Here is a 13,381-nt window from a genome sequence, read left to right as displayed (position 1 = left end):
CTCCACCACCTCCACCACCACTTCCATCTCCACCACCACCTCCACTTCCACCACCACCACCTCTACCACCACCACCTCCACCACTTCACCTCTACAACCACCACCTCCACTTCCACCACCACCACCTCCTCCTTCATCACCTCCTCTACCACCACTTCCACCTCCATTACTACTACTGCCACCACCTCCACCTCCACCACCATCACCACTACCACTTCTACCACCATAACCATTCCATCATCAGCACCACCTCCTCTTTCATCACCCCCCCACCTCCACCATCACCTCCACCTCCAGCACCACCTCCACCTCCACCACCACTACTTCTACCACCATAACCACTCAATCATCACTCTGTGCCCAGAGCAGAGGAGTCCATGATGCTCCCTGCAGTTTCTTCCAGGCTCTCACACTGGTAAGGAAAGCACTGGTGATAAGAGTGGGAGTGGGAACAGGGGAATGGGCCATACTCTCCTACAGAACCGGGAAGTCCAGAAGTGGTGTCCACGTCCCTCCATGGGCTCTCCTTCCACCGCATTCTCACCATTTCACGTCCAGCTCCTCTCTCACCAGCCAGGTGCCCAAGGTGGAAAAAAACTTAGGATGTGTTCAAAGTCAAAAGGCAGTTTTGTGTCAAAACAGGTCCCCGAGGCCTCTCAGGGTTCCACCAGTCTCAGAGTAGAAAGTCTTGAGGGGTAGAGTGAGGAAGAGAAATTTTTTATCATCAATATCTTCACAGGGTTATAGGTATTTCCTGTTGGTCTGCATGGATTTTTTTTTTCTTTTTTAGATAGAGTCTCAATCCTATAATCCTGAGTAGCTGGGATTACAGGCACCTGCCACCACACCCAGCTAAATTTCGTATTTTTGGTAGAGACAGGGTTCCACCAGGTTGGCCAGGCTGGTCTCGAACTCCTGACCTCAGGTGATCCACCCTCCTTGGCCTCCCAAAGTGCTGGGATTAAGGTGTTAGCCACCGCGCCCAGCTGGATACTCTTTTATATCAGGAGAAAGAAGTGCCATTTCGAATGAAAAAAATCACTGATATTAAAAACAGAATTATTATTCAGGAAGCAGTGACATGTGATTTATTAACACAAAAATGTACTCAAATGTAACACTCCAAGTAATGTCTTATCACATATTTTCCCCTCTAATGACAAAAACTCCTCTAAAGCTTTTGAAACATGAATCCCTTTTGCCTAATGATTATCAGTGATGACTGAATTCTCTGTCACTCAAGGTTAAGGGAACATCACCATAAACTGTTAATTGGATCATTGTTTCTTTTTTGAGACGGAGTTTCACTCTTGTTACCCAGGCTGGAGTGCAATGGCGCGATCTCGGCTCACCGCAACCTCCGCCTCCTGGGTTCAGGCAATTCTCCTGCCTCAGCCTCCTGAGTAGGTGGGATTACAGGCACGCGCCACCGTGCCCAGCTAATTTTTTTGTATTTTTAGTAGAGACGGGGTTTCACCATGTTGACCAGGATGGTCTTGATCTCTTGACCTCGTGATCCGCCCGCCTCGGCCTCCCAAAGTGCTGGGATTACAGGTGTGAGCCACCGTGCCTGGCCCCGGATCATTGTTTCTATTCACTGTGCACAAAACTTTTTGTAGTATTTTTCTGTCAGCAGAGAGATAAGCAGCAATCTAGATTTACACCCACAAATCAGGAAATAAATTGCCTAAGTTTATGTTCTAGAATACCTTCCTCCCAAACAGAATGAACTTTACCCAACAGGCTCCATTCCCCTATTTTAGGGGGAGGTTTGATAAGAGAACCTGCAAAATTTCAAGCAAACTTGTTTTATTTTGTTTTTCGTTATTCTTTTTCTTTCCTAACTTTTTAAATTATCGCTTAAACTTCTTTGACTATACACTTAGAATCCAAGAAAAAGGAAGGGTCAGAAGTGAAAAATGAAACCTGATTTGCAACCCAAACAGGCAATAACACCAGAGTGAAAAGGAACAGCTAATAACATAAACATCATTCACTAAATCTAAAGACAAAAGGTCACTTTCTTTTTCATATTGATTGTTAATATGTCTATCACCTCAAGGGGGATAAAAAAAGAACCTGTCATCTGGTTTATACACCATTTTACCCAGTAAAACACTGAAGAAGAGCTCAGGTTTTCTAGGCAAAACACATATACAGAACAGACTTTTCGAGTCCAGCCTTTGCCTAAGAGAATTTTACCAAGCATCTCTGGGACACTGCCTCAAGAAATCAGGGAGACTGGATGGATTCCAGTTCCCATCAGTAAACTAGGGTGCCAATCAATTACCCTATGGGGTTACAAAATGAACTGGAATGTCCATGCCATTTAATCCCCCCAGAGAAAGCTGAAACAATCACTTCTCCCCAGGAGTGAAATGGCATCATTCTGATGATGCCCAGGACCAAAGCCAACAGGCTCAGCAGGAACCTGAGGCCTCTCGGCCAGAAACTGAACCAGGAAACTACAGCAAGTGGACCTCTTGCTCCGCTTGCTATGTTTTTCTAAAATCAATTAAAGTTGTATTTTTTCTTAGACAAATTTGGAAAAATTAAAATTAAAACATAAAAATAAAAATAGAAATATTACTCTGTTGGTTATACAAATTTGACATGTATCTATGACAGGAGATTATTAAGTAAGTCTAAGTTTTTCTATGTTAAGGTTCTCTATTTACTTCAGCAATCATAGGGAGACATACATTTAAATAGAATTTTAAAATAAAATTTTAAAATAGTGTATAAAGTTTTCAGATTTGTTTGAACCATAAGAACATTTACAAAGAAGTATCTATAGTGGCGAATACTTCCTAAAGGAAATAAAGATTTCTATTCCTATGTAATTAGAAGTCATTACAGATCCTTTACCAAACATCTTCCTTTTAGACTTCTGTGGCTAAGGTTTTAAATTGGTTCTACAAGGTATTACAAAGTCAACTTCCTTAGAAAAACAATTCTGAACACCTTTCATCTTCCATGAAACCTTTTTCTAATCCATGTTTTTTTTTTTCAAAAGTGTAGGCCTTCCTTCTTTCAAAAAAAAAGACAATTTTTTTTGAGACAGAGTCTGTCTTTCTCACTCAGGCTGGAGTGCAGTGGTATAATCTTGGCCCACTGCAACCTGCACCTCCTGAGTTCGAGTGATTCTCCTGCCTCAGCCTCCTGAGTAGCTTGGATTACAGGTGCCTGCCACCTCGCCTGGCTAATTTTTGTTTTTTGAGTAGAGACAGGGTTTTGCCATGTTGGCCAAGCTGGTCTCTAACTCCTGACCTCAGGTGATCTGCCCACCTCGGCCTCCCAAAGTGCTGGGATTGCAGGCATGAGCTACCGTGCCTGGCCAAAAAGTTAGAAAAAACTGTTTTTAGCCCCATGACAGAGATGCTATATGCCCCTACATATTTTGGATATTACAGTATTAATTGCCGTATCTTATGGTAGAAAGTGGGAGTAGCCAAGAAGCTGTTAAGCTCTTCTTATTTTTATTTTTCTATTGTTTGGAAAATCAGTTTATTGCTTTTCTAAAAATGAAACATGCTCATTGTAAAAATTTCTAAGAATCTAAAAACATGCAGAGTAAGATACAGTAAATATAAATTGTTCTTCCACCACCCATGACCACAAAACCTGAGAAAGAAAATGAACGCCAGTTGAAGAAAACTCAAATTAATTGCAGAAATTAAATTTCATTAAAACATTCTCATTGCTGAGGGATGAAATGTCAGCACACCAAAGACCATGACCTTTCAATGCACTCTTCAGAAGTAGAAAACCAAAATTTAAAACAACATAGGCCATGAATCCAAATGAACCATTACACCAGAATATACAGCTCCTCCCTGGAATAAGCCTTCTATGAACCTCAGCTTTTCGTCTCTTTTAACATCAATGTCAAAATGACTTCCCTTCAGGGATACTAAGACATTTCACTTTGGAGATAGAGTCAAATAGGAAAAACCATCAAAAAGAAAGAAATTAATACTGCACCTAGGTAGTAGTATTTTTTCCTTGCTTGGAGTGTGTACTAACTTCAACCAGATCAATTCTTTCATGAAACAAGGCAGAAAATAAACTCTCAATAATTTTGGAACATAATTATTATGATAAAAAGATAACTCTATTCGTCTCTTCTATTTGTGGAAAACTGAAGGCAATCTTTTTCTCTGTAAAGCTTTTTGTCTATTACATTCTAGAAACATTATAACCTCTTCCCCAACCAGAATGATTCTGTTTATGCAAATAAACATATTTTATGACATGAAAAATTAGTTATGCTATTATGCTTCAGTAATGACAATGTTTTGCACAATAGAAAAAAAAGCTGATAAAATTTAAATTTCCATTTTTATATTCCAACAAATAATTTAAATTTGCTTCTTGATGAATTCAATGCTTCACTTTCGAAAAGCAACTCACTTCATTTTGAAGTACATTTACAGTTTCTTTAGTCACTTTAACTGTTAGGTCTACTCAGCAAGAATTTACTGTCTTTTTATTCTTTTCGTGTTCTTCGTTAAATGTCTTCTGATAGGTCACATTCTATGTCTTGTGTCGTAAAAAGTATTTAAGAACATTTTAAAGTAAAATGCTTGAATAAAATTATTTTAGTAAAAATAAAAAAAATGTAAAAAGTAAAATAATAGAGTATTCACATTTACTGAGCTTTCATTTTCAGTAGTGATAGGTAAGAGATGAAAAAGACAGAATTTAGTTTCATATTTTGATACCATTTTTTGAAACACTGGCCAATGGTACCTTTCTCATTCAAAAATTTTCAAAGCTCAAAGGACGAAAATGAATATATCAGGTCTACTAAATAACCTACATTCATTAATTTGCCGTTGGACCTTATGATACATCAATTGAAATAAAACCTTTCACAGCAAAGAAAATTCTAGTATTTGCTTTATGGCATTAAGTGCCAGTGTTTCTCCAAAAACATGCATGAATTTACTACATTCCCATATGAGAAATAAGAACCTGTTGCTTGGCCTCAAAAAAAATATATGGCCATTAATGTTAATTACTTAGAATAAAAAGAAAGTGCCAGGAGTTCAAAACCAGCCCTAGGCAACATACTGAGACCCCCATCTCTACAAAATATTAAAAAATTAGCCAGGCATAGTGGCACACGCCTATAGTCCCAGCTACTTGGGAGGCTGACGTGAGAGGATCACTTGAGCACAGGGTTCAAGGCTGCAGTGAGCCATAACTGTACCACAGCACTCTGGTCAGGGCAACAGAGGGAGACTCTGCCTCTTAAAAAAAACAAAAAAAAAGAATCGAAAGAGAGCATCATCATTAACTGACTGAATTGGGATCTGTGCTAATAATATTAGAATAACTATTGTCTGGTACTATCAGGAAGCTGGGTGTTTGGGGTTAATCAGATACTTAAGTCTCGTTAACATGTAGATTTGTGATTTTATGAGATATTCACATGAATACTCTATTGAGACTAAATCAATTTTTCTTGTAGCACTAGGAAGCATTTCTCTATCTTCATCTTTGTATCGGAATCATCACTATGAACCATTATTATAAATATATCATATGCATGCTAGTTCAGAAAGCATTCTGGTTGGTAACCTGTTGGGTAAACCATTTCTAAAATTAATAAATGCTTGCCACAAAATAAGCCTGCTGCATCTTATGAAAATAATAAAATAAAAACTTTCATTCTCTTTGAAAACAGAAAAGCGTTGATGAGTCCACTTACAGTGAGCTCACAGAAATCGATGCTATCAAGGCTTTTGCTTCTGTGTAATCTCCCTTTAATTCTTCTTAAAGAGGGTTTTCCTTGGCTGACACTAGAAGTAGCACCATTAGGATTTTCAGAGGATGGCGTTACCCTGCAATAAAGAAAACAATCTTTAAAAAGACAGGCTTACAGGTGAACACATTTCTCAAGTTTAAGGGAAGCTTTGGAAATGTCACGCTCCTTTTTTCACCCAAAAAACTAAGAACCACAGCAGAGCTACATTCTATCAGATACCCTTTCTAAGTATTTCTTAGCTAGTTTAGACATCTTGACAGAGTTCAAATAGTACAACATTAAGATTCTTCAGGCTTGGGGTGGTGGCTCACACCTTATAATCCCAGCACTTTGAGTGGCCAAGGTAGGAGGATCACTTGAGCCCAGGAGTTTGAGACCTGGGCAATATAGGGAGACCCTGCCTCTACATATATACATGCAAATAAAAAAATTAGCCTGGCCTGGTGGTGTATGCCTGTGGTCCCAGCTGCTTGGGAGGCTGAAATGGGAGGATTGCTTGAGCCTGGGATGTCAAGGCTGCAGTGAGCCACCACTGCACCTCAGCCTGAGAGACAAGAGTAAGACCCGATCTCATTAATAAGGTTTTTTTCATTGCTGTTGTTGTTGCTTTTTAAAGATTCATTAAATATCACTGCTACAACCATGGAAGAAGCCATTGCGATGAGACTGAAGTTTCCTAGGTAACTTGGAGTCATCTGCTTCCTTCTGGGCTGTTATTTATCCAGCACTCGGTCTGGTGCCTGGCACACCCAGTGCAAATGAGCTATCTTTGTGTCCATCACAGATACTGTTCAGTATGCTGCTGTTAACTATGAAAGTAAAATAAATCTAAACATGACAGCCAACACTTAATTCAACATAATTACAGAATCATGAAAACACAAACAAGAAATAGCAAATAATCTAAGCCATTCATAGAGTGTACACTGGAATACATGTTCATATAGACACAGGAAATATCATAAAATAGACTAGGCATGTCTACAGTTTAGAATAAAAGTAATATATCCATATAGTTAAAACATTTACAGTATAAAAAGATGGAAAGTAAAAGCTGCTTTTTCCCCCCTCATCCCAAACCCCTATCTCTTTTCCAAAATTAACCTTTTTTTTTGAGACGGAGTCTCACTCTGTCACCAGGCTGGAGTGCATGGCGCAATCCTGGCTCACTGCAACCTCCGTCTCCTGGGTTCAGGCAATTCTCCTGCCTCAGCCTCCCAAGTAGCTGGGACTACAGGCGTGTGCCACCATGCCCTAACTTTTGTAGTTTTAGTAGAGACCGGGTTTCACCGTGTTGGGCAGGATAGTCTCTATCTCTTGACCTCGTGATCTACCTGTCTTGGCCTCCCAAAGTGCCAGGATTGCAGGCATGGGCCACAGCACCCGGTCCCAAAATCAACCATTATTCATTTTTTTTTTAGCACTGACCAGCATAGGGGAAAAATCAACCATTATTAACAGTTCTTTGCATTGTATAATCTCCCAGACAAAGGCTCATGCTTATTTATAGATGTGTTTATTTCCTTTTGAAATTTTTTAGTGAGGTGACCAAACTGTGTGTGTTGTCCTGCACCTTATATTTTTCACTTAATATATCTTAATGTTCTGCCCATAATAATCCATACAGAACTATTTCTCTCTTTTTAATGGCTAAACGGTATCCCATAATATAGATGTAACATAATTTGTTCAACCAATTCCCTTCAATAGGGCAATTAGTTTGTCTTCATATGTTTTTTATCAAACCATACAACATGAACATCCTTGGTAACATCTCTGGGTATAGCACAAATGCTTTATTTAGTTAGGAAAGATGCCTCGAAGTAGAAATGCAGTCAGAAATGGGAGCTTTCTAAATGCTGATAGGTAATACCTTTCCAAAAAGCTTTATGAATTTACACTTCCATCAACAGTATATGAGAATGCCCATTTGGGGGAATCCTTAAATACAGGGGCAACTTTACCACTTTATTATTTTATCGCTCAACTTCTCCACGTCCTTCATTACACTTTTGTCTGTTGAACTGCTAATTCTGCATAAAGGACTATTATAGAATTTCCCACCATGAACCCGGATTTGTCAATTGGTCTTTCTATGTCTTTTAGTTTTCGCTTTTTATATTTCAATTCTTTTTTATTAGCTGTCTTGATGTTTATGACACATATCTTCTAGAGATTTAATCTTTTATCATATAAAAAGACTATGCCAATTAAAGATTTTACCTTAAATGCTAATTTGTCTGATGATAATTTTCCCCATCTACATTTTTATATTAACCCTTTCCTGATTTATCTGTGTTTGTAGGTATTCCAAGTCTCTCTTTTGAGTTTTTTTTTTTTTTTAGTTGTACCTTTAACTCTTGGTAAGTAAAGTAGCATGTGGCTGGATTGCTTTCTTTCTTTCCCCAGTCTGAGGTTAATGTCTTTTAAGAGAAATTCAATCCATTCAAATTTATTGTGTTAGCACATATGTTTATATCTATTCCTGCCATCTTGTGTTTTTTAAAATACTTTCTTCTTAAGTTTCTGTCTTATTAAAATGATTCAGTTGACTTTGTCCTCAACCACCCTGAGACCTCCTTCCCTTTCCAGTCAGTAGTTTCAAAGTTATACATCTTATTAGGGAAACTCTAACTCTACTTAACTATATGCACACATGCACATGAACATCTTTATAGATGTGTCCATCCATCTCTACATATATTGAAAGCCAGGAGTTCACAGAAGTAATGTGATTTCACTCTAAACAGCACAGAATTCATTTTTATATGTACACATACACACACATATACATTTAGACTCATATTTTCCTGTTAACACGTGGGGCTCATCAGTATCCTCACCTCCTCCGAAACAAGAAGTGGCATTAGCATATCTTTATTCCCCTTCTTTCCAAGCAACTCCACATTCCTACAAAAATCCTCAATCCCTCTTAGAAATAGTGTCCAGGTTTCCTAGTTTTTCATTCATGCTTCTGATCCCTTTGCTCTTTCGTGATTCTTTAACTTACTCCTCCAGACTGCTAACTTGCTTTTCAGTTTTGTGAATTCAACCCTTGTCTTTTCTATGAATGAGCAAACTTTACATTTCTAAGGTATCTAGTATTTTTAAATTAATGCAATATTCTCAGGCATCTTTCTGAAAATAGCCTTTTATTTTTTCTGAAAATAACCATCTAATGTTTTTCTACTTTCTCAGGGATTCGTTCTGTGTTTTAATTTGGTAATTCTCTGGGTACTGGCTTTCTTGCACTGTTTGGTGATTTTTAATGTCTACTTACATTTGTATTGGAAAACACCCATTTCTCCACTGCGATTACTGTGGCTTGCCTTCAGTAACTCTGGCAGAGAAATGGGATTCGCTGCCAGGTCTGTGAGGCAGACTTCTCCTGCAAGTCAGTAGCTACCCCTAGGACAGCCCTGCCTCTCTGACCCCAGTGCTCACATGCTCTAGACAACTCCAAGGTTTTTCTCTCAACAGATTTATCCCTATCTACTAGTTACATTTCAGAGAGTCCTCAAAAATCCTGATCCACTGATGACATTCTTTATTGTTTACTCAGACTACTATGAATTTTGTTGTGGATTTAAAAATTAATTTTCTTCTTTCATTGAATTTCCAGTGAGTCTTCCTTTCAACTGGCCTCCCAAAGTAAAACTGTAATGATGCCACTTCTTTCATGATTCTTCCATAAAAAGAAACATTGTACAGCTTTGTTCTCTTCTGTGCAGGGTAAAAGCTTCCATGAAAACAATGAACTTTATTCAAAAGAGGACATATGGGAAAGAAAAATAGAGTTGTAAAACAATATACAAATCAACTTTTCATTTCTTCTCCCTCACTTTATTTTGATAGTGCTGGTAGGTGTGATCATATTTTAGAAAGTTAATGCAAATATTTAATATAAAGAAATCTGTCTAGTGTTTTTCATAAGTTTTTCTCTCATTTGACTTAGAAAGGTATCACTATTCTTCCTTTATGCCAAACCCNTGTAATAAGAATTTATATCTACTAAATTTTATAAATGGCAGATGGCCAAGAAATGTATCAGGGTTAACTCAATGTAATGCTAAATCCAGTGGCAAAGTAAAACCAAAAAAAAGTGACCATAGATATAACTAGAATAGCTCCACTGCCTCCCTACCAGGATCATAATAAAAACATGCCTGCCTGTAATCCCAGTACTTTGAGAGTTTGAGGCAGGAGGATCTCCTGAGCCCAGAAGTTTGAGACCAACTTGGGCAACATAAAGAGACTCTGCCTGTACAAAATATACAAAAAATTCACCCGGCAGGATGGCACATACCTGTGATCTTAGCTATCGGGAAGGCTCAGGTGGGAAGATCACTTAAGGTCGAGGCTGCAGTGAACGCTGATCACACCACTGCACTCCAGCCTGGGCAATGGAGTGAGACCATGTATCAAAAAAATAAATAAATAAACAAATAAAAACATGTAATAATCAGTAGAGCTAAACTGGTATATACCAGGTGAATATCAGCTCTGGACCCACCCTGCCCACAGACTCTACAGGAAGATGGTACCTTGCCTAAGAATTTACCTAGACTTCTGCAGAGTAACTACAGTAACTTTAAAGCTTTGACCAGATCTTTGGGAAGCTGAGGTAAATCATTAAAATGCATATGACTCAAATAATGACCCCCCACTTTGTTTGGTGTGGAATAAAGAAAAAAAAACCCACAGATGTAGATAATAATGCAGAATATTAACTCTGGTATAAGTACAAGTGTTCTTGTAGAAATAGGTGAATTTCAGATGTTGCTTCTCTTTTGTTTATTACTGTCTTTAAGAGTATTTGTCCTGGGGAGGGGTATGTGTGTGTTTATTTTTTTTCCCGGATATTCTCAAGAACACAGCTGCATATCTATAACTCAGATGAGAAGAGCTATACAAAGAGCCCACCAAGAACAGTTCCATTTGACATGGAGTATAAATTCTTTTACTCCTCTGGTAGCACTCTTCCACAACCCTGATGGTGCAGATCTGAACTGAGTAACTCAGACTTCGGGGATTATTCCCCACATATTTAGGGGAATGGCCCTTGATGACAGGGAAATAAAGTTAGAAACTGATGTATAAGCACACTGCATATTTCCCCTTGACCTACAGGGAAATCAATATTTAGCTTGCAAGGAGGATTTACTTTTCCTTATTCTTAATTCCATTTTATCCTCCCTAGAAGGAAGCTGGAGAGAAAATTTCTGCCTCTCTCCACCCACTTTGTAACTTCCCTCATGAGAGCACGCTTTACTTATAGGCATGACTGATAGACATCAAAGGTAGAAGCCCAAGGCCTACCCTCTCCTTCCACTTCCTACCCCCACTGGATGAACACATACCACAGGCCTGGCCCCTGGAGGCAGTCCCCGACTTGCTCTGCCCATTTCCCTTCTCTTCACCTGACACTGCCAGAACAGGCCTGGTCTGCACTGCAGGCTCCACCATCTTAGCTTCCGAAGTGAGAGAGGAGGCATCCCCTTAGAGGCTTGCAGGCCAGCATGCCTCCTCCAGCACAACTTCCTAGACAGGCTCTCATTTGGGTAAAGCCAACACCTGCCCCGATATTATTAACAATCCAGAAAACTGTTAACATTCAGTTCTTGTTCTTTGAATGTATCTTCCCTGGTCAGGGACATGCAGGAGAAAGGCACACACCAGTCCAACCCCACCCATTATGTCACTTCTAAAAGTTCTATTGGGTTCTCTGTTGGCTACAGGCCAAATGTGGACTGCTATACCTTTGACATGGGACATGGTCCTTAGCAGAGTCATTTAAATCCAACAGAGATACGAATTTTCACTAGTCCAAAATACGCACACCACAGTGCAGCACAACTCCTTGACATTCTGCAACCATCCCTCCCACACTCTTCCTTCTGCTGGAATGCTTTTCTATCCCCCATCCTTGAAAGCCCAACTTTCCCAGGGAGCCTTAGGTATTCATTCCTTTTGTTTCCAACTCAGGATCTTTGGTTAGAAGTACTTCGACCACCCTAGGACAAACAACTCCCAAGCTCATCTACACCACCAATTTCTAATTTCCAGTTGAAAAGAACCAATAATAACACAGAATTGGGCAAAAACAATCAAGACAGTAAAAACAAAGCAATTACACAAGGACAAAACCATCAACAAAGTAACATCTAATAATCCTTCTATAAGATATTAGTTTTAAGATATCAGCAACTGACAGCCACAGCCAACTCAAGAGAATGCTAATGAGTGACAGCAAAGCATCCTTCCTCCACTTGAGGAGAATTCCAAACAACAGTGTGAGCCGGGCAGCCATGAGACACTGCTAAGTACAGGAGGGCAGCTGGCTTTAAAAGGATGCTAAATCCTTCTGAAGGATACTTTAGGAAAAGCTAGCAAAATGCTAATTTTTGCTTATAAGCGTTGGATTTCAGAAAGCTTAGTAACTCATGTAATAGGTTAATGGTAAATAGTCATTTGATGAACTTATAAAAAATAATGTGCCAATAATTAACTGCCAATAATTAGCTGATTTTAAATATTATGGGCTGGGTGCAGTGGCTCCTGCCTGAATCCCAGCAGTTTGGGAGGCTGAGATGGGTAGATCACCCGAAGCTTATGAGTTCGAGACTAGCATAGCCAACATGGTGAAATCCCATATCTACTAAAAATATAAAAAATTAGCCGGGTGTGATGATGGGTGCCTGAAATCCCAGCTACTTAGAAGGCTGAGGCAGGGGAATCACTTGAACCTAGGAGGCAGAGGTTGCAGTTAGCCAAGATTGTGCCATTGCACTCCAGCCTGGGCAACAAGAGTGAAATTTCATCTCATAAAAAAAAAATTCTGAAAGGACTTGGGTATTGGAGCCCTTCACATCCCAACAGGGGGACCTCAGTGACCCATGAGTGGGCCAGGGGCCCATCCTTGGAGAAACAACCTTCTATGGGGAAATTACCACTCATTTTATTATCTGTTTTCAGTTATTCTTTCTAGACCGTTATCTCCCTGATCAATTGTCTTTTAAACTCTGATCAATTGTATGACTCTGGGCAAGTCAATGACCTCATTTGTAAAACTGGGAAAATAAAGCACCTACCTCACAAGGGTGCTGTAAGTTAACTAATGACAGGATACTTGGAAAACACCAACATAGAGTCTGGCAAGTAATAGCTCAATGAATAGCAACTCTTTTTGTTTTTAGAATCTAATTACTAGATGACTACTTGAATAAATATACTAATAGTGCATGGTCTTAAATAATCACTGAATCAAATAACTGGGGAAACATTTTTAGAGTTTAAAGAAAATGAAATGACACCCCCTTTTCTCCCTGAGATCACTGTAAACACTCTTAAAGCACTTAGTGCAAAACTCAAGACTGCTGACAGCAATAACAGTATTATGAAAATATTTTTTGCATTTCACATAAAATAGAAAGGAGTAACTATTATTTGTACCTTACACCTACAGAACAGCAGCGTGACTGTCACCTTACTCAGAACGTTACCATGTTTAGAAACAGAGGCTTTGCTGATGTAATTAAGTTAAAGATCTCCAGATGAGATCATCCTAGATCATCCAGGTGGGCCCTAAATCCAATGACAAATGTCCTT

At 39.0% G+C, this 13,381-nt stretch overlaps 1 protein-coding gene across 9 annotated transcripts in view; it reads right to left on the bottom strand.

The window, feature by feature from the left end:
- Positions 1-13,381, bottom strand: part of TJP1 (tight junction protein 1) — a 237,820-nt gene that overhangs the window by 219,749 nt on the left and 4,690 nt on the right. For all 9 annotated transcript variants that reach the window (XM_017518967.2, XM_017518974.2, XM_017518986.2 and 6 more), the window contains exon 2: positions 5,717-5,849. In XM_017518967.2, the coding sequence (XP_017374456.2) occupies positions 5,717-5,849 (133 nt within the window). The remainder of the gene's footprint in view (positions 1-5,716; positions 5,850-13,381) is intronic.

The sequence above is a fragment of the Cebus imitator genome, unplaced genomic scaffold (genome assembly GCF_001604975.1).
Source record: "Cebus imitator isolate Cc_AM_T3 unplaced genomic scaffold, Cebus_imitator-1.0 Scaffold19, whole genome shotgun sequence".
Taxonomy (NCBI): Eukaryota; Metazoa; Chordata; class Mammalia; order Primates; family Cebidae; genus Cebus; species Cebus imitator.
The sequence above is the reverse complement of the archived record's forward strand: the minus strand, read 5'-3'. Positions and strand labels throughout refer to the sequence as shown.